The sequence below is a fragment of the Ambystoma mexicanum genome, chromosome 11 (genome assembly GCF_040938575.1).
Source record: "Ambystoma mexicanum isolate Mex_15411 chromosome 11, UKY_AmexF1_1, whole genome shotgun sequence".
Taxonomy (NCBI): Eukaryota; Metazoa; Chordata; class Amphibia; order Caudata; family Ambystomatidae; genus Ambystoma; species Ambystoma mexicanum.
The window spans coordinates 553,476,133-553,498,779 of record NC_090934.1 but is presented as its reverse complement, the minus strand read 5'-3'; the positions used below and the strand labels follow the sequence as shown (position 1 = coordinate 553,498,779).

The window sequence follows — 22,647 nt, the reverse complement described above, 5'->3', positions numbered from 1 at the left end:
TGCTTTCCTTTCCAATATGTTTTCTTACAGAAAATAAATGTGTTAGGTGTACATAAAGCAATAGATATTAAATATTTTACGTTTCAGACTGCAGTGCGATTGCGTCATGAGGGAAATTTTTTCCAGCCATTCTAAGGTGCTTGCCATTGCTGCTTAAAAAAAGAAACAGTATGCTTCTCTATTATTGTATACTGCACCACCTGTGCAATTATCAGACAAACTTTAGTGTGCTTACTACGTTGTAGTGACGTTCTGGTCTTAGTACTTTCCAGTCCTTACTCTGGCCGTTCGTTCTCTGTTCCCATGTAAAGTAGCAGTGCGGTAAGATTGTTGAAGGTAGACATCACTTCTCTTGTTGGTGCATTCCGTTATGGTGTACTCCCTATGCCTTTGTGCTCTTCGTGTCATAAGTACATACTGTGCAGACCGGCAGTATTTTCCCTTGCAATTCATGTACATGGTGCTGTTTGTATATGTCACTTGTGTTTGCTGAATGGCACCACTATCTAAGAGAGCCCCTGCCTTTCTGAGCAGGTTGGATGCTGCACAATGTCCGCAACGCATAGTCTGTGACTGCTGTGCGCATTAACATGGTGCCAGCAGGTTCAATATGTTGTACAGTACATCTTTACAAACTAAGGGTATCCTGGTAAAAACCTATGAAATTCAGTAAAAAAACATTAAAGGGACGTTATGGTTAAGTTGCACTCATAAAAACCTATGAAATTCACTTACAAAAAACATTATTAAAGGGACGTTATGGTTAAGTTGCGCTACTAAAAACCTATCACCTTTACTGAAAAAACTATGGTAAAGGAACCTTATGGCTAAAGTTCCCTACTAAAAAGATTTGTGATGTCATCTTTCATGTCATGGGTGTTAGTCTTGGCAGTGCACAGTGGTGGCGCGAGTTATGGTTGCTTAGCTTACTATAACTGACGAATTTCTGGGGTTTTTTGGTTTTACGTTTAACCATAATATGGATAGGTTGTTTTAGTGCAAAATAAGTATAATGTTCCTTTCAAGTACTTGTTGCACTGAATTTGATAGGTTTTTCTTGGGCAACTGAACCGTAACGTCCCTTTAACAATGTTTTTTGTCAGTGAATTTCATAGATTTTTAGTAGGGCACTTTAACCATAATGTTCCTTTACCTGCTTAAACGATGACAAGACGGAACTGCTGATCGTCGGTTCACAGGTCCGTCTCAACAAACTCGACCCCAGACACCAATCCTTCACCATTGATGGCAACATTACAAAAGCGTCTGAAGAAGTCAAAACACTGGGTGTGTTTCTTGACTCCACTGTCTCTTAAAAAACGAATTAACGCCACCATCTCATCTACAGCCTACACCAATAAACATATTAATGCCTGTAAACTATTCTTATCTACCAACTACTGCCTCACACTGGCTAGGGCCCTCATATTGTGCAACCTGGACTACTGTAATACACTCTTCCTCAGTACCACTAACCACAACTTGAACAGACTACATACTCCAAAACAACGTCCTCTTATGCACCCTTAATCTCCCCCGCAAGGCCCACATTTCCACCCTCAGAAAGGAATTTCACTGGCTCCCCATCCGTGAGAGAATGAAATTACGTGCACTGGTCATCACACACAAATGCCTCTATCTTACAGCCCCATCTTACTTATCAGACAAATTCACGAGACAGAACTCTACCAGACCAACTAGATCCCCATACCTACACCAACTTAACATCCGAAGTTCAACCTGAAAAAGGGTGGGGGTGCAAGCTTTCCTGTGCTAGCAGTGAAATGCTGGAACGCACTACCGATGACAATCAGAGCCGACACGTCGTTCTGGTCATTCAGAGACAAGGTAAAGGAACTGCTCATAATTCAGCAATAGAGCTAAATTCTGTTTCATTGCATCAAATGTATCTTTGTTTCAAATGTATGCCTCCGCTGCGGCGGACCAACTTGTAACTTGGTCCCTCTATAACTTTACTATGCCCCTCTTCAATGACCATTCTGTAACCTGGTCCCCCACACCATTTATTGCACTGTATCCTCCCTGGTGGTCCTTTGTATGTGCAACTTTCTGTAACCATTGCTGCTCCTAAGGACAAAGCGCCCAATTACCTCAGGGTTCGGCTGCGCTCTACAAATAAACAAACTAAACTATTGTTTTTTTCAGTAAAGGTGATAGGTTTTTAGTAGTGCAACTAAACCATAACGTCCCTTTAACTATGTTTTTTTTAAAGTGAATTTCATAGCTTTTTAGTAGGGCACTTTAACCATAACGTCCCTTTAACAACCTTTTTTCACTGATGTAATATATATATATATCCCATAAAATGCATTACAAAATAACGTTTTTTAAAAGAAAGAAGAAGGGGAAACACATTGCAGTTTGCACAAGAGGCACGCCCGTGACAGAATATTAGGCTTGGCACAAAAGGAAGTTAAAGAGTTTCCAATTTCTAAATTTGGGGAGGGGCTTTACACACAAGGGAGGTGGGCGGGCAGGACGAGGGTGGAGCTGTCTTAATATATAACGGGCTGCTCAAAGCAGTCAATACAGCAGATAAACAACATCTTTTCCCTCAGGCAAAGGGTTCGTAGTACAGCTTTCTGGCAGAAACCATTCGGCTTCACCATGGCTCAGATCAACAAAAACAGCCACAGTGAGGTAAGCAAGCGCCAGCAATGACATGCCATCGTTACCCGTGCTACTAAGACCTAATAAAACAACTCCTGGGCACGCTACTATCGCCTAAAAACAGCTTTCAACCAAACGTACGTGTTCCGCTCACAACTAGCCAAAACTGCGCCCCGCGCTCTCCTGTCAGCTCAGAATGCGATAAACGAATCTAACGTGCGCCGCAATCACGTCAGAAGACACGGTCCAACGCCCATTGGAAAGGGCGTGACGCACTGCGACCCCCTCCACTTTTGCCGCGTGTATTCCTCGATTGAAACCGTGGCATGTATCCCACATATCCCCTTACTCCAGTTCTCAGAGCAGTTCGTCAAAGGTGGTGTGGCTGCTGTTGTTTTTTCAATTCGACCTTTCCAATTTGGACGATTTCCCACTGTCCAACCGAAACTTCAAGGAGGTATATTAGTCGGAAAGAAAGTGGAAAGGACATAACAGTTGTGCGGTGGACGTCTCACTCAGTGGATGTGAGTGAAATGAAGCAATCCCATGTGACCCCTAGTTGGATCATCTGAGATAAATGTTTGGTAGGCTAGTGTGGCGTCATCCGCTAGTTAACTCCTCTACTCCTACAGTCTCTATAATTGTAACATCCTAGTTAGAATTGATTATGGTATGACCAGTATTTTAGCCCATCTACTAAAGAAATCTTTCTTGTTGTGATCCTCTCATATTTGAACTTTGCACAGTCTTGGTCATGTCAAGTTTAGGTTGGGCTAATTTTAAAAGGCAGAACGGTATAATTTTTTACTAGACTCCTATCCCAATTGCACATAATAGCCTTGTCACGCGATCAAATGTTTTTCTTACCTGCTGCTTGCTCCCACTGCTTTCTGAGCTCTTGGGCTTCTGCACAGTCCGTAAGACTTTTTCATTTTAAAAGGCAGGTAACTGTGCAGAAAAGGCTCACAGACCAGTATGTTCTATTTTCTGTTAAAATAAACATTTAGGGATCCCTGAGTTCTCTGGTATAAAAATATCTCGAGTTGAATTGTTAAAATGTTGTGCAAGTATGTCTGCGACTCTCAAATGTGGGATATGGTGTTTGCCAACAATACATATTTTGAGGGGTTTTAATGTAGTCATTCTACAGGACCCACAATAATGCTCATCTCTGTGTACCTAATATGTGTGTGTGTGTTTTTTTTAAAGTGTCATCCAAGGAATATTTATCTCAATTACGGCATTCTGTTGTTCTCAAAAGACACATTTGGCGGCCCCTGGGAATTTTTGACAATGTCCTGAAAGGAATCAGTGTTTTTTTAATCTCATGATTTTTGATTTGGAAAATATTTCAGTGGCCCTTACTGAGATATATTGCGGTCCTCCTTTAGGAGCTAATTTGAACCCCTCCAACACAGGATATTTTGTTTCCACAATTATAGGTATACCCTTTAGCCTACATTTTAAGAATGCCCGAAATGATAGCAGGTCCCAAAGGGACGTGTATGAAAGGGCTTGCAAATGGTCTGAACTGCCAATATTCATATGCAATATGCTGCTCAAATAATTGCATAATTTATATACTTGGATGCTAATCAGTGGTTTACCCCTTATATATATTAATAAACTATTGTAGTACACAAATGTAGAAATTGTGCATTTCAGTAGTGTGCAGCAAAGAAATCTGTCAAAACAGTTCCACAGCTCTCGAGTCATTTTATGTGTGAAGGTGTCACCCTCATTTATACTATCAAAGTCCTACAAGAGAACATTTGCCTGTGGTATTTACGCCTTCTATAATATTTGACTTTTGATGTATATAAAGTAAAGCCGTAAGGCCATCCTATTCCAAAATTGTATTTGTTACCAAATTACCTACATGTTAACAAAATAATTTGACAGTCAATTTACATAAATTCATTAAATGATATATGGTTGCTTTGGTCTTACGGAACATTAATAAAATTAAATATATACAAATGAAAAATAAACACTGATCCTGTAATTCAGCAGATAATACCAGTTAGGACAGTTTTGCGACGTCGCCATCAACGCAGTGTCGGATAATTTTATTTCCATTGGGATGGCCTTTGAAGATATTCAACACATGACTTTCTAAGTGCCAAAAGTGGTCAAAGCACTATTGGAGAGTGATTGCTGTTTTGATGGAAGTCACTCCTTTACAGCTTAAATTTGTATGTCTTTTGTCTATTTCTCAGTCCAAAAAATGGGACTCAGTAAAAACAAATTGAGGGTTAAAAAAGTTTTTTTAAATGTAGCATGGGATGAATTTAACAAGACCACATTTTGCAAAGGTACAAATAAGGCACATGTGTTTAATTTTTTCATAATTGGCAAATGTAACGGTGGTAGCTGAATGGTAGAATACATTTAAACCAAAAATCAAGATTTTATTGGTGTTTAAATCATAACACGCTCCAGAATCATCCGGTATTGAATGCATAACATTCTTAACAGTTGAGTATAAACTCCACCCATCCATTCTCCCCTTCCCTCCCCCTCAGGAGTATTCCAACCAGAGATCAAATCGAGTGCTTTAGTAGGTACCATATACAGCTTATTATACTCGGTTACTCAGTCAGGGTAGATCAACTAGGTTCAGTGCCCGTAGTCTCACCAGGCAGGAGAGGGCATTAACATTTTTTGCATGTAAGTTAAGAAAGGCATTTGCACAGTCATGAATGGCATCAGGGAGTCATTGATATTAGCCGACAATGTTCCCATTTCTAGAACATTCCAGGCTTTGTCGAGCCACAGGTTGATCGTTGGGGGTTCCGACTTCCTCCTGAAGTGGAGAACAGAACGTTTGGCCGCCAGCAGGAGGTGAATCAAGTTTCAGATTGGCCGTAGTGCTATCCTGCTGCAATGCATCAGTGAGCCCCAGAACACACACTATGGGCTCACCTCTAGCCAGAAATCCTGTATCAGCGGGCAACTCCATAGAACATGCAGAAGTGTACATTGTAATCCACACCCTCTCCAGCATAGTTTGTTATTCGGGTTGATACGGTATAGCAGGGGTTTTGTACCATTGTGTCAGTATTTTATATTGGGTTTCTTGCAGGTGCGGACAGATCGAGACCCCATTTCCACTGTAAATCCTTTCCCACTCCTCTGGGGGGACGCTAACTCCCAAGTCCCGCTCCCAACCATCAGAGTTCAGCCGCGTCCCACCCCATTGAACAAGTGTATTGATTTGTAAAGCTTAGAGATTAGCCTCTTGGAATCCTCTGCTTCCTGGGACACCCGTTCTAACTGCGTTAGCTCCCTTGTCACCAGCGCCATGTTGGCAGGGTGGAGGACCCAGTGCCTTGCCTGCAAGTAGCAGAATCTATCGGTCTCCTCAAGGCTCCTGCTCCCCTTACCATCCTCAAAAGTGCATATTTACCCATTCAAAAATAAATCCCCCATTTTACTTATCCCCCTTTCTAGCCACCGCAAAAACCCTCTGTCCGTCTTCCTGGGAGAGAAATCATCCTTGTGTAGTAGTGGGGTATATGGGGAGGGGAAAGTGGTGGCCTCCCTCTCCTGGCTAATACTGTCCCATGCACCGAGGGAAACCCTATTGATAGGGTACAAGTAGAGGTACTGAGCTTGTGCGCGCTGCGGCAGCCAGGGCTTCGTCCACAAGTGTTTTCCAGCTACAACTTGCTCCATATTTACCCATCATTTCTCGCAATCCCTTTGTACCAAGTCAATAAAGGGGCAGATTTGTGATGCTCTATGATAGTTCCAAAGCTTAGTGAATAACAGTCCCCCCTGTGCGTGTTCCTAGCATCCGAGTTTCCAATCATACCTTTAGGGTTAGGAATCGACTGAAAATGGTAGAGAAACTGTTGAAGTTATTCCTGATATTCCTCACTAAAGCCAGATTTTGACTCCCAAATGGTCACCAATTTTACTGATTAAGTTGACCACGCAAGGTATTTAATCTTTTTAGCGGCCCAGGCGAGGGAAGCCTCTGCTGAAGAACCTCTCTCGGGGAGATGGGGGTGGGGTGGTATTTAGACCCAAGATTTCTGACTTGGAGTTCTTAATTTTAATTCCAGAGACCCATCCATAGCGGTCAATTTAATCTTTTACACTGCGTAATGAGTCTGGGGGGGTCCATCAGTGTTAGGATCACATCGTCTGCAAAAAGGTTAATGTTATGTTAGGAACCTCTGAATTTTATTCCCACGATTCGCTCATTGGCTTTTACGCATGCCGCCAGTCAGTGAAATACCTGATTTGGAAGATGAAGATGAACCCCCTTCCCATTCGATCCGACCTATCAATAATTTTGTTCCAACTTGTGAAAAATCACTGTAGTTCCCAACAGAACAAACAGAATTTGAAGCAAATGTGAAGCATTGTAATTTCCTCCACATAAAACAGAACTCTTGAATAACTTATAAACAGTTATCTGCCAAGAGATGGTTAGCGGCGGGTCATAGTACCAAATATGGCAATCCAGTCCGGTCCCGTCCCATGGCGCGGTGCGAGTTAGACAGATCAAAAGCAATCTCAGCTCATTGTTCAACCCTTTTTTTGCCTGAGTACACTGTGTGGCAGGAGCTTTCTCCTCTGGTCCAATTAGCAACTTCTGCGGCTGGGGCCACCCCTCCTTGTTTAACTATATGTTTAGTAGTCAAGCTCCTTCTTCCACCATGAAAACCATGTGCACTGCATCCCCCATTTTGAACTGGAGGCCGAAGAGGTACGTCCATCTGTAACAGTGTCCTGTCGCCGTAGCTCCTCGGTGATAGGCTTCAGCAATCTTTGTTTTGCCAGAATGGGCTGGGATACATCCTGAAATATTTGGATTGTGCCATCTCGAAACTGAATTTGGGTTCACCCTTCTTGACTCCCCCAGGATTGCTTCCTTGACTTTGCAATCGTGGAATTTCACCACAATGACCCTGGTGGGAGGTTCTTATAGGCTCTCCTCTTGGCCACTCTGTATCCTGTCTACCTTGATAGCCTAAGACACAATCTTCTATTTCGTCCCCCTTGGCTCCCTCACGAAGGAACTTTACCCTAAGATTGTCTCGCCTCACCCTGTTCTCACAAGTCGTCACACTATGCCTTGAGAAGATCGTTGCTGTCATGGAGGGCTGATACACTTTCTTGAACCTCTCTCAGCTCAGTCTCAAGCATGGTCAGGGAGCACTCATTGTGGTCCACTCTGTCCCCCAGAGCCAACACCCTCCTGATTTCGGTGGTAGAATCCAGCATGTCTTTGCAGAGTTCGGCTATCTCAGTAGTGAGTCCATTATGTCTTGAGACTGGGTGAGAAATTCAGGCGTAAGAAGTGGTGTGATGGGTGGGGGATGCGACCCTGTCGTTGTGTCGTCTGCCATGATTTCTGTGGGTGGAACTTGCTTTGCAGGTGCTGTCAAAAAATGCCTGAATGTTGTAGCCTTTGGACTTTTCAGAGGACTTGGACATACTGCTGCACTGACAAGTTTTTGTGTTTGCCAGCAAGTCTATCCAGCCCTCTGCTGCTGTCACCCCCCCCCACCAGCTCCTCAGGTTATGGAGGGCCCAGCGCCCACAGGACATTTTTGGAGTGCATCTTACTGAGACAGGACTTTCAAAGTGCGTCTTGCTGAAACTAAGTCTGCCTTCTCATATTGGGTAGTATGTGCTGCTTACATGGGAAGGGTCCAGGTGCACCTCTTTTGCCTCACCCTGTGGCAGCCCTGCAGGAATCTGATCTGTGTTTCAGAAGTCCTGTGTGGGGGGGCACAGAGCCCCTCACAACAGCGCCAGCAGCCGCGCCACGCACCTCTTCTCTCTCACCCTGGGCCCGTCAGCCAGGCGGGAGCCATCCCCTGCACTCACCACCTCTCTGTGCTCGCGTTTTCAAGTCTGGAGGGCCAGGAGCCGCGCCCAGCCAACGCAAGGGCCACACTACTAGGCCCGCTCCCCTGACCCGTCACAGGCGTCTGTGGGAGCTCACGGTCACCTCCGTCCTGCCTCAGGGGTGGCTGCGGCTCGCAGCAGTCGCCATCTTGGGGAGTCGGGACGCCTCCACGGCTGCTCCTCTCTGCCCACTCTTCTTGCCGCCGCAGACTTCAGCACCCGCCCAGGGAGCCTACGCGCAGACACCTCCAATATATGTGCAGGTGACACGGTTGTGAAGTTTCAGTTTGCCGCCATCGGTCAGGCCGATGGTCAGAGCGGGTTGGGGATAGGCGCCATCTTGGCCACGCCCATGTAGAATACATTTTGAGTTTCAATAAGGCACATGTTGACTTCCTCATGGAAAAACATTTTGCTATGGGGGTCTCGTCAAATGGAAGTTTCACACATGTTTTTCAGCTTATCAGCATTGAAAATGTCAGACAAATGGCATAACCAATACATTTCTGTGGAGATTGTGTGGTTTTTTTGTGGTCCTTAAAAAAAAAAAACACTAGAGTTTGTAGTGGGTCGCACATGCATCCCTATCTTTCAATCTAATATATATTGCACTACAGGCAGCGCTCCAGATAAGATTTCTTTATTTTTCTTATTTTCTGTTACAGTTGGGAGTTAACTTATTTTTTAGGGAGTAAAAAAGTCTTATTCTCAATAGGAGTACTTTATAGGAGAATAGAAACATGTTTTAACTAGTCATGCACATTACATTAAAGATACTTCTATGGATCAGGCAGTAATAATAGTAATTTCTTCCTGTGGCACTAACGTGTGCTACTGGTCCTAACATATCCATAGAGCTCCCATGTATCGGTTTTACATTTGTTGTAGGGGGTATTTTTGCTCCCTATTTTTCTTTTTTCTCGGTAGTTGCCATTTTCTAGGGAGTTAAAGTGGCCTATACGCCTTATCTGTAAGCTGAATACAGTAATTTAGATTGTGATTATACATATAAAAAATGTTTTGGGGATTTCAAAGTAAAGCTAGGAGAGTCGTTTTTCTAAGGAAGATTAGTCGGCAGTTAAAAGATCTTTCCAGGAAGAGTTCTTAAAAGTTGAATCGGCTATGAATTGTCAAATACCTATATTTTAAGGGTCATTTTCAAATAAAACATTAAAGAACCCTCCTGTTGACATCTGCTGTCCTTGGTCATGATGCATGTTGGTTAACTCTTCTCGTCAGAAGTCACATGTTTAAGTGTATCATGTTGACGTTCTCTAGGAAGTGGGTCAGTGTCTCTATGTTTGGAATAATAAGGAGGTCACTGCATTGCAGTAGTGTTTACTCTAAAGTGGTGAGGAGCAATGATGATGCACCCCTTGGCAGAACACAACAGTTACGCAGGTTCATCTAGTGTTAGAATGATGAAGCTTTATCTGGTTTAGTATTCATCCCTATTTAATGAAAACTGATTCTCTGAAGTAAAGGCCATTACCGTTGACATCTAAAGCGTAACTCCCAGAATAGAAACAAAGTAAATTCTTAATACTGGTGCAATTCCACAGGCTGTGTATTGGCTTCATAATAGTGTAAGTCTCAAAACCTATCTCCAATTTACAAAAATAGTTTCAAAGACTGTGACCTTTGTAACAGCATGTGGATTAATAGACAACCCAGGAGTCTGACAGTCTGGTTCAAAGGGTTTTTATTAAAGAAAGGTCAAGGGTTTCGGCTAGACTTGTAGACAAGGTGAGCAATTCCTGGTTGCTCAAGGATCATAGTCCGTCCCTATCTGCCCTTGAACTCTGCCTCCTGGTAGTCAAATGAAGTGACTCAATCTGTGGGGTTTCAAGTGTATTCTGCACTTCTTGTTTGGGCTGAGTGCTCCCACTAGCTGTCATCTGATCAGGATATTGGTCTCCAAGGTGATCCTTTGCACCGATCAGGGCTGGAGGGACCATATGTCGGTCAGTCTGGCTTCCCAAGTCTGAGTGAATAGACACTAATCCTTCCAGTGGCTCTGAACGATGGCGCACAGGTACCACAGAGCCTTTAGCAGACTCACAGTCTCCATAGATACTGTAGTGGTAGGCATTTTTTCAGACAGAGCTCTCGTGGCTGGAATCCTACCATGTTTTTTTCCTTTTTTTGTGTTTCATATCTTGTTACACCAAAACACGTCCAATGAATCAAATGAAATGGTATATAATGATATGATGCTAAGCAAAGAACAGGAAAGAACCAACACAGTGGAAATGAGAGAATACCGCAACATGATTCAATGTAATTATGATTCAGTAATCTGTTCAAGATGAAAGTCTAACAAAATATATGAAATTTGGAATACCTAGATAGGTCTCCTGTCCCTTCACCAGTATTGAAAGGTGTGGGTTGGGGACTCATCTATGGGGTTGGAGGACCAGGGAAAAGCCATTGGTGCTTAAGGCAAAAAATGCACTAGAAGAAGACAACTCTGAAGATGGAACGCTGCTGGCATAATGATGGCAAATTAAGATAGCTGCAGCAACTAGACTCAGCCACATCAGGGAGCATAGGATTTTCTACTGGCCCAGAAACACACCGGTTGAGGGGTAGCGGAAGAGTCCAGAGTTCAAAATACAGATTTCAAGCTCATTGGTAAAAATCACTGACTGTGCCACTGTCTGCACAATGCACATTGCACACTAGAGTTTTGCTAGCACAACACAGACTTAGCTGCCCACTTCCCTCACATGGCCTGAGCCACAGCTCGAAGCAAACGGTTGGTGGAAAGGAAGAGGACGGATGAGGGCTGCGCCATGCTACTTAGGCAGCCAACTCCATCTCTGTCAACCATCTCTCCCCTTTGTGATGAATCCTATGGAGTCATCACTGATTCCCTGGCAAGGACCTCCTCCAATGTGGGACGGCAGCAGCTACTTGACTCAGGCCCTGGCAGTGGTACTATGGAGGAGGATCACATGAGAGGAGACGGCTGTTGGGGGAAGGTGTTACCCCATCAGGGGAGGCGGGCTATTCTTCCCTTCTTAGAGAAGAAGACCTAACAATTCCTAAGTTCTTTATGGCTTGTTATCACCAAACAAATCCCTCCCATTCTAAAACCCTGAAACCCCTTCCTGCCAATCACTCTAGACAAAATACCATTCATACTTCAAACACACATAACACACACCTACCATCTCCTGTTTATAATGTTTTTCTAAGTAAAAGTCCTAAACAACATCACTTTAGAAATCCTACAAATTCTATGGAGTTCAACTCCCATAAAGCCTCAAATACAGAGACGAGGAAGAAGCAGTTGAGGCAGATTGAAGGAAACAAAGTGGAATATGCAGATTAGTTGTTTTGGTGAATCACAAGTGTGTGGGACATTTAAAAATGGTATCCACACTCAAGGTGCGGGCAGAGCCAGAGAAGGAAGCAATACGCAAAAGGACCGTGCTTTTGGTGATTGAGAGAGCTGGCACTTCCTGGCAGCATTTTACAACTGTGAGAGCTACATACCGGTGTGGCACAAGGACAGGAGAGACGCTGCAGGCACTGTTGGAGGACCGTCAGAGCACCGGAAGCAGCAGCAGAGCTACCAGAGTTACGGTTGTACCAAGAACCGGCAGTCTTTGGTCTTGGTCACAGAGGGAAGCCGGCAGGGGAGTGAGGAGCTGCTGGGAGCGCTGCAGGAAGGTCTGCCGTGTGACGGAGCCCATCCAAACAGAGGAAGCTTTATCGCAGCGACGTGCCATGGGTTGGCAACGCTGCAAGATATCAGTGAGTCTGCCCAGAGCCATTGGGGACCCCGGGACGTACCAACAGGCATGGAAGCAAATAAATGAAATAAGGTTATTATTATTTTTTTAAAAAACTTTATTTAACATATGACAGTGACAGGCATTAATAAATACATCGTACAGTGTAATGGACATGCATCTTCGTTATAAACCAGTTATAGTTCAGAGCAATTATGGACTCCCATGTTGCAATTCAGCCTGTAAGCCCGTGGGGCATAAATGTCCTTCACACATATCATGCTGACAGTTTTTGCATGTGGGAGCGGTACCAAATCCATATGTCTTTTGGTCTGCACACTGCTACAACAGTTTGTATGAAATTAACCTCATTATCATTCACTATTGCCATTTCATGATACCACTGATTCAGCGTTGGTGCTTCCCTGGCTTTCCATTTTTGCAGAATGCATTTCTTTGCTATCATGAGCCAACGTTAAATAGCCTGCAGACTTTGATGTTTATTTTGCCTATGTCGCCAATAAGTATTTAAGTGGGAGGAGTGTTGGGGGTATACCCACCATTTCGTGGAGCGTCATGGCAACATGATGCCAGAATTCTGCGATGTAAGGGCATCTCCACAACATGTGTATGGTGTCCGCGTCTGTGGAATTGCATTTTGTGCATGTTTGTAATTGAGCCGCGTTAAACTTGGAAATACATTTGGGCGTGTAATGTAGCCGGTTGAGTAATTTACATTGTATCAGCCACAATCTGGTGTTCAGTGACACTTCCTTGGTCAGGCTACAAATCCTTCCCCACTTGTGATCATCTATTGACGTCCCCATGTCCTCCTCCCATTTCTCAGGGTGTGATGTTGGGGCATTCCCCGTTGGGTCATGGAGTATAGCCTCGATTGGAGATTACGTTTGTTGTTTGGTTGTACTAGCAGTTAAATATAGTAATTTGGTGCAGGTTCAGTTGGGAATGACTGCCATTTTCAGCACACTGCCGCGCGCTTGCAATAGTATTGTAATGTCTTAATGGGGTTACCTCCCAGTTTTCTTTTGAATTCGGGTAACGTGACAAACTGTCTTGTGGGGAAGAGGTCCCCTAGTTTCATTTCGCGGTTCGGGTCCCAGGAATTTCGGATATCGGGGTCCATCGTGGGGGGAAGGCTAGGATTGCCCCAGAATGGAATGTATTTAGTGTAGGGGTCAGTAATATTTAGTTTGGTCTGTATTCGTCGGCATGCGTCTAGTGTGGCTCTCAGTGGATCGAAGGGGCACGGGTCTAATTCATGTTTGCTTATTAGTGCAGTTTTTATTTCGTTTGGTGCAGAGGACTGTTTCTCTAGGTTAGCGTGTGAATACACAATGGCCTTCATTACAACCCAGGCGTTAAGGGGTTAACGGCGCCGTAAAAGGTGGCGGCGCCGTTAAACCCTTAACGCCTGATTACGAGGTCCCTTTGCGGCTGGCACTTTAGCAGGCGTTAAAAAACCAACCCGCAAAGGGACCTAGGAGCTAATTACGGCACCGTAATTTACAGTGCCGTAATTAGCGCCTTCCCCAGTCCCATTGAGCCCTATGGGGCAAAAATGGGAATGGGGAAGGGCCATGGCGGCATGGGGAATTACCGCCCGTCAACCTCGGAATGGGGCGGTAATTCCCCATTCCGCCATGGCGGAGTCGGTAAGTTACCGGCATGGACCTTGGTGCTATTAGCACCATGGTCCAACGCCTGGGTCGTAATGAGGGCCAATGTCTGGATCATATCACGTACCCGCGTATTGGACCTAGGCTGAGAGATAGTATAGTTCGTAATCGGGAGCTGCTAAGCCCCCCATATCGTATGGTTTAGTAAGGGAGCCCCATTTTGCACATGCATTTCTCCCTCCCCACACAAACCCTGTTGAGAGCTTCCTCAGGGTATCAAAGAACTGTCTACCTGGCCAGATGGGGATGGTGGTGAAATAGTACAGGAGTTTGGGCGCCACTATCATCTTTAATATAGCTATTCGTCCTATTAATGGATAATAATAGTGGAAATTTGCCCCATAAATTGAGTTTATGTTCGAGTTTACCTAGACAGTCAAGGTGTTTTTTATCATATAGTAGTTTGCCGGACCGCGCTACTGCGAACCCTAGGTATTTTACTGCCTCGCCGGCCCATTTCATCCCATAGGTTTGGGCTGGTTCGTAGTTTTATTGGTAAGCGGGTACAACTCTGATTTATTAGTGTTTATCTTGTATCCCGAATTGTTAGTGAAGGTGTCCATCTCTGCTAGTATGGGACCTATATTTCTTTCGGGGTGTTTTAAGTATATCATGGTGTCATCGGCGTACAGTGAGATAATCTGAGGGACTCCACGTATATTTATCCCTATATGACCGTGATGTTTTCCTATTCTGCTGGCAAAGGGCTCTATTGTTAGTGCGAACAGCAAGGGGGAGAAGGGGCAACCCTGACGGGTGCCCCTGGCTAGATTTATTTCCGCTGAGAGATTCCCATTTGTTCGTATCATAGCCTTGGGTTCATTGTAAAGTAAATTAACATATTTGCAAATGCTGTCCCCCAGTCCCATGCGCCAGAGGACAGTGAAAAGGAAGTTCCATGATTCAGGGCCTCATTACAACTCAGGCGTTAAGGGTTAACGCCACCGTTAACCCTTAACGCCTGATTCTGATTTTAACGCCTGCTTTTAGCAGGCGTTAAAATCCATGGCGCTAACCTGCCATGGTGCTAATTACGCCGCCGTAATTTACGGCGGCGTAATTAGCGCCTTCCCCACTCCCATTATGCCCTATGGGGCAAAAATGGGAATGGGGAAGGGAAAATGGGAAATGGGGATTTACCGCCCCACTCACCTTGGAATGGGGCGGTAAATCCGCCATCCACCATGGTGTAAACGGAGTTTACACCATGGTGGTAAAGTTGGTGCACTTAGCACCAAGGTTGTAATGAGGCCCTCAGAGTCGAATGCTTTTTCAGCGTCCAGTACCATCGCCGCTGCCGCCAGAACTTCTGAGAAAATAAGGTTATTTGAATACCGACCAAATAAAGCACAAAGACAGAACTTGAACAAGTCCACATGTATGAGATGTCAATGTGGGGAAAGTTGGAACAAGTAATACCTCAAACAAATAAAGTATAAACACAGGGAAGTAATACAACTGTGCTATACTATAGGGCAGTGAAACAGAGAGTAAGTCTTGGTGAAAGACTCCCCTTTCTTCTCATTTTCTCTTCGCCTCTGCACACTTATACTTTCTCTCCTTATCCTGTTTGTGCTTCACTACGTTGGTTCTCCTGCTTCCTTTCTGCCACTTTTTCACCTTATCACTTCACCTCAGGGCACGCAAAATCTACTAGCCCACGCGCATTGGCAAGCATATTCTGTGAATAGCGACCTCGACCTTGTTGGAGAGTATGAGATGTTTGAAACACTTATTTGACATTTACTGCAAACAAACTTTATCTAAAGTGAATTGCAAATAAAAGATTCATTGGGCATGGCTGGACTTTGGTTGGCAAAATTGCACCAAATATGAAGTGGGATTATGTTAACATGCTCCACTTTACAGAAAGCACCGGTGGTCAATATGTTGTCACCCATCACCATGGGGCCAGTGCATTTTTCTTAGGTCGAGTATGTTAACCAAGGAACTCGGCTTGCAGGTCTAGTGGGATCTTTAAGAATTTGCAAGGCCCACTTCACCTGAATGCTATGTTGTCTCTCCGAACTTGCTCCTGTGAGACGTGGACCCACCTCTTGGGGAAGCAATTCATGGAGCATGCTCATCCAAAACAGACGGGTGCAGGGATTGGTCCACTACAATCAAACTGGACTTATGACTCATGATTGGTCCATGCAGATTAACAGACCATGGGCCTCATTCCGATTTGGGCGGTAAGGGATACCGGGCACTGTTAAGGAGACCGGTGCTGGTAATCCCTTACCGCCCAATTCCGAGGTTCCTTAGCGGGAACCGTAAAGGACGTGTGGTCTGACCACATTTTCTTTACGGGACCTGTTAAGGGACCTTGGAGCGAATAACGGCCCGCAATTACACCCATTCCATAGGACCCTAATAGCGCCATGGCTACCGCCGAACTCGGAATGAGGCCCTATGACTGCAAATAGTCCCTACCAGTATCATGATTGTGATGTTCAAAATGCTTTTGGTAGTGCTGGCTACCTTCCATATAGGGTTAGGCCAACCAGCTAACAAACTCCTCTACAGGTATTGAAATAAGGATTGATTGTGCAGGAGCTAAACGTAGCCCCTTGGTATACAGCATCACCCAGTAAGCAGGAGCTACCTCTAGGAAATGAGAGGCTAGTACATAACAAGTTTCAAATTAAACTGCCACTCGAGGGGCAAACTATAACCCTTTCTCCATTGTATGTGGCCCATTATGGTTTAAATTCCTTCTAGTTGAGCCCTAATGCTTTTTGCTACCCATTCCCCAACACCCGAAGTTAATGTCACATAGGTATGTTTGTAATGCACAAGTTGGCCTGGGGAGTCGAAAGTAGCTCCTGGTAGCTGTTACTATCAAGCTAAAGCGTTCCTTCTGGGGTTACGACGGGGAGCTAAACACCTCCCAGCTACTGTCAATTTCGAACCTTGCTTCTCACTAAAAGGGTCTTAGGGTTACCTTTGTGGGGTGAGGACCATTAAGGTATTTTTCCTGCTTCTCAATGATGGTTAAGTCTCACCAGCATTCTGATTTCACTAGATGTTCTTTTGTAATGGGGCTTGGAGTCTCTCACTCGGTCGCCCCTGTCTTGGTGTTTCATAGAGTTGAATGACATGGTCTTTTTTTCTGGAGGATCTTGTTTATCTCCTCAGGGCCCCACATCACGGACACTGAACACCCAATGGTCACCCTTACACCATCACCCGGCCTAAAACATCTTACCTAAGAGATATAAATTCCACTGTAAATGTACAATGCAGGGGCACATTTAAGGCTTTATGGTCAGTGCCAAAAACCTAATATCTGATTAAAATAAATCCTATTAGAACTCAGGATTTAGTGATCCTTAAAAGCACAGTTAGATTCTATGGACTTCTGCCAGTAGTGCCAGACCAGCCCTTTTAATTATCCCCCTAGTGTTTTTCTTTTCCAAATTGTTGCAGCATCTATTCCCCACTAATCTTCTGAAAAGTGTTAAAATGTCCAATAAAATGACTCTTAACAAGCACTGTAGGTGGGCATGGCAGTAAATGAAGCAAACTATTAACGATGAGTCATACATCTTAGTGATGAGATATTCCAAAAGAGTGGGCAGCCGTAGATTAAATGAGCTACCATCAGACCCTCTTATAGTTGTTGTGTGGGTGGGTTCAAGGATTTCAGATTAAGTACGTTTTTGATACCCCATCCTTTGTAATGAGATCGGATTTTTTTAGGGCCATCGACACTCCCTAGTCTGGGTATACTTGTGGCTACCTATGCAGATTCCCAATTTCTTATTGTGGAAGTGGCTCAGTTAATTGTTATTTTGGTGCCTTTGCATTGCCTGAGAATCAGTTTACTCCCATCTATTTGGATTTTCCTTCATTGCAGTGGAGTTGATGTACCTGACCTACCACGCCAATCCCGACATGGACGAGGTGCTGCATGAAGTGCCTGACAATAATGAGCAGGCTGAACAGCAGAGTTTACTTTCGCAAGGGGGACCCTGAAGTGCAGTACTAATTATAGCCCAGAGATACGTGGCCATCTTTGGAAGGCTGAAGGAGGATGTTGTGGCACGTGTGATTTACACAGTTAAAGTAGGATTCCTGTTAGTACTAAATCACTGAGCTAAATCACTCGCATTGGGCTGACAATATTGATATAGTTATGGTAGTGCAAGTTAGAATGGTGAATTGAGTTGCATAGGATCACCAACCTTTTTATTGTTGAAGCTGGGATTTGAGAACATTTTGCAATTTCGACACTTGCGCACACTGCTTTTATAAGGTAGTACACCAGAGGAGACCAGAGGTTCACAGGGTACCAGGTAGCTCTTTTATTCCACAAGTAAGTCCTAAAGCGACAGGCCCTCCATTCAGCACCAACACACAGCACAATTTCTAGAACTCACAGGGCACAGGTACATATACAAATGTCAAGAGAATGTTGTGGAACATTATATCAATGGTAAACCTGCAAACAACCTGGCAGAGCCCAGGCAAATGCACAACTTGAAGGCAAACACAAACACATTTGAAAGAAAACACAGATCCTGTAATTGATAAATACATACACCAATATAACACACCTCCCCTCCACACAATCTCAACGGGATCATCCTCTCACGGCAGTGCTGCCCTTGTTCCAAACTTTTCCATCATCACGCACCACAGCATCACTCATTACCTTAGTTACCCGCATGGGACCAGCAAATTTCCTTTGACCCGTCAGCACAAAACCTGGTTTTTATACCCAAACGGTGTCCCCCTCTTCTTTGAATCTAACCTTCATGTCACTGTTCCTCTCTCTGACACGCTCTTCAGGGGCCTCTCATCCCACTCCACAAATCTCATTCTCCCCATTCAAGCCGGACACACTGCAGTTGCTTTCCTTCTTCTAAGTACCTCATACAGGATCAAGCCCGTACTGGAATGTGCTGCAAGCCTGCTAGCACATACCCTTCTTTCTACATCTGCTTCCCACTCTTTACCTTCTTTAATTGCCATCTGAATTTCCCTCCATGAGGGTCCTATTAAACCTCTCCACTGCGCCATTGGTGGAGGGATGAAACAGGTTCTAAGATGCACCACCCTCACCCTGGCCAGAAATTCCTTTGTCACCCTGGAGTTAAATTATACCCGGTTATCAGTCAATAGCCTGCTCGGGAAAACGTCCCTCTGAAAGATGTGGTCAAGAAATGCCACCACAGCCTGTGAATCGGCTTCTTGCACTACTTTAACTTCCACCCACTTAGAATATAAGTCATTTAGGACCAGCACATACTTCATATGCCCCCCACTACCACTAATGGGCCCCAAAACATCCATCGCCACAAATTCCCTAGGAAATTTGAGAAATTCTAAAGGCGTCAGTGGTTGAGTGTATGTCTTCAACACTTTGTCAGACTTGCTGCACACAACGCAGAACTTCACCATCTCCTATACTTTGCTGCCCAAACCTGGCCACCAGTAATCTTCTCTGAGGTGAACTTTCACATTTGTCATTCCTAAATAGCCTTCATGCGCCACCTCCATAATTCTACTCCTAACCCCTGAAGGGGAATAATGTTTCCTGATCTGGAAACTTGACCCTCTTCCACGTTTATCTCGTCCTTTACCCTATGAAACACAGCTAGTCCATAATCACTAGTCCAATGTTCCCAATTTGGCATAACCCTGGAAAGGATCTCATCAGACCTGTCAGCATGTTCCCACTCTTGAGCTGTGATGGCGCCGTCATATACGACAAAGATATTATCCTGCGCCAGCTCCTCTTCATCCACTTGCTCAGCCACAACCACAGAACTAGTAGCGCTAGATAAATAAGCTACCAGAATATTCTCCCTCCTAGGGACAAATTCCACCTATGTATTGTTTTAAAGGATAAAATATCTGTTATTGTTTTACTTTGCTGAAAAAAGCTACACTTTGTTAGTAGACCTGGTGTGCAAAGTTAACAAATCACGTAATAAACATTAAAATAATGTATAGTATAATCTTAAACTGGGTTGAAATGATTTTGGATTCATTTACTCACTCATCAAAGCAAGAATAAAAGGACCAGAACATTAATTGTTGTGAGCATGATAAATCTTATGTTTTTTAAAGCTCTTTCCAACACACGGGTTGATGTTAGGAATAGCACGTAGGGTGTCAATACTAGTCTAATGGTAAATCTACAGTCAATCGTCTGATTTACCACCAGATTTGTTTACTGTTACAGCGAATCACTCCCATGGACGAATTACCATGGGATTACGAGTGGTGGCACATTGGTGTTAGTACCCGTTTGTGAAGTTCATATGACTCATTGAGGATTTTTAGTGGATTTACCACAAGCGCTAACATTGCTTGGTAAATCCAATGAGATTTGGCAGTAAAATGGACGATTTCCCTCCAGTTTTCTGCTGGAGGTAAATCAACCAGAACCTGTAGTGTGGTGGTGCAGTAAAGCAGCGGTATTGGAATTACTTCCACTTTACAACCAATGTTTACCTCACCTCCAGCCATAGTTTAGTTTATTTACAGTATACACCAAGCGCATGACAGTTTGTTAAAAGGGCAGAGGTCTAGGTGTAAGCAAATGCTGTTAAAAAATGAACAAAGAACACAGCACTAGTTTATTCAAACCTGCTACTTAGTTTGGCGACAATGACAGACTTTTCCCGACGGTCCGTTGTGTTTTTGGGCATTGTTTCTGCACACGGACGGAACCTCATTTTTAGACCACGTGTTTCCACAGCCAAGGCTGCCAAAGGGAGATATTGATATTGATATTTTATTTATATTGCGCTCGTACACAAGTGTTTCAGATCACACATAAGCTCAAATTCAGTTTTATTGAACAGAGACTTTGCAACCCAATTTCTTTTTCTTTTTGTAAAGGCCAAACCCTAAAGCAAATTCACCCCCTTTCATTCCCATTGCATCACCTACTGTTCTTGCCTGTTGTTTATTCATTTTTCATTGTGGGCAAGCACAGATAGCTGTGTCCTCTCCTCCATGCTATCAATGTTGAAATACAACCTTTTGGGATGGTATTTGAGGCACTTGTCATACAACCCCTCCAAATCCCCTGTGTGGTCAAATTCTCTGAGGCCCTTCAAATTGGAGTCCTTTCTCACTCAAAAGATCTATATGAGGCAGCGACCCAAGCTCCAGCCACTTCTTGCTCCTCTGCTGTTTCTCGCTTACTGGTGGATGTGCACAGGCATGATAGTGTGTGTTGGCCTCCCATTTATGTTTCTTGGCAGCATGGTGCAGAAGTAATTGTCACTTTTCAACCAGTAGGCTTCTGAATTTCCACAACTGCCAGCAGTCCACCAGAGATGATTCCTTCTGTAGTGTGACCATTTGAGTAGTTCTTCAGAGCTCTTATTTAGTCCAGAGCATTTACTTTCTTGGTAACAGATGTTCGCACATGCCAAACGTTGAATTAATGCTGGATCTGTGGGAACTCTCTCACATGACTTTGGAAATGCTCATATGTCTGGTAGGAGCTATTAATTCCACTTGTAATCCTCTGGCTAGAAGGCGGTCAATAGATTTCACAAAAGCATGCTTCTCAATTGTAACCGAAGAAGTACATTCTGTGACCTGTACCAGCACAGAGCTTACCATTTTTATTAAAGCCCAAGTCCTGAGGCTCTGCAATACTTAACACTGATTCCCAGACTGTCACACTGTCTATCACCTGCCAACCAAAGTCTTTATCCAGTTAGAGCATGGTCCAGTGCTGCCTGCTCGTTTAGCCAGGCATCATGTGTTGCAGAGAAGAGGTATTTTCTCTTGTATTTGTAGTAGGGTTCTTCAACATGAATTTGTGTCCCAAATATTCACAAAAACTAGATTTTAGACAACGTTGACCCACTAAACAACAATGTTCATGAACTCAGCAGATTGTCTGCTGGAACATTCCGAAACAGTGGCTGTATAGATGAAGAAAGGCTGCAGTGTTCATCCTCTCATGTACCTTTAATGGGTATGTTTGTTCTTATTACTTTTTTCTTTTAAAAATGATCAATGTTTTGCCACAGCTTTTGCCCCGAGTGAACATGTTGCATTTCAGTATATTTAAAATATCAAGCAAGCAGCAGTCAAAGAACAGTATATTTTAGTTCTCACAGAATCCATTCGTTTTGCACTATCGTTGGCCTCAAACGTGGTGGGAATTGCCTCAACACGGCTTGGTCTGAATTTATATATTTGGTATCTGTAACATCTTGAAGCTCTTTGGTTGACTCAAATGGGTGCACACCTATAGACTGTGATGCGATATGTGGGAAAACGCTCTCAGAACATTGAAAATTGCCCTTTGAAGGTGTAAATTATGTCACTGTTCCGATGTGAAATCGGTTAACTCTTTTATTGATAATGGCAGATGACTAGGACCTATTGTGGTGTAGCAATGGTCTTTCATCACCTTCCATGGCTTCGTAGTGCTGTTTAACTCAAATTCACGTCACTGCATGTAGGCTTCCCTCTTGACAACCTTGTGTTGACGCTCCGATTGCTGCAACAATTCCTCCCAAATCCCTATTGTTCGTCATCCTGCGATACATTACTTGTGGTGTAATCTGCGTTTTCCTGTTCTTCATTTTCCTACGCCCCTATTTAAGAGTAATTAAAAACAAAATTGTAAACGGTGTGCCATACCTTTGGTGGAAAGAAATACCCTTTCAAAATAGCAATTGTTGTTTTTCAACCAAAAGCCCAAAAAGTAGGTTGACTGTGTCATC

At 43.9% G+C, this 22,647-nt stretch overlaps 1 protein-coding gene across 2 annotated transcripts in view; it reads left to right on the top strand.

Moving 5' to 3' along the window:
* The first annotated feature begins 2,505 nt into the window (after window positions 1–2,505).
* Window positions 2,506–22,647, top strand: part of LOC138503557 (catalase-like) — an 833,069-nt gene continuing 812,927 nt past the window's right edge. The window contains exon 1 of one of the 2 annotated variants that reach the window (XM_069623378.1): window positions 2,506–2,661. In XM_069623378.1, coding sequence (XP_069479479.1) covers window positions 2,629–2,661 — 33 coding nt within the window. In that variant the 5' untranslated portion in view covers window positions 2,506–2,628. Of the gene's footprint in view, window positions 2,662–2,870; window positions 3,156–22,647 lie in introns of those variants that run through there. The other variant, XM_069623377.1, reaches the window with a different exon arrangement.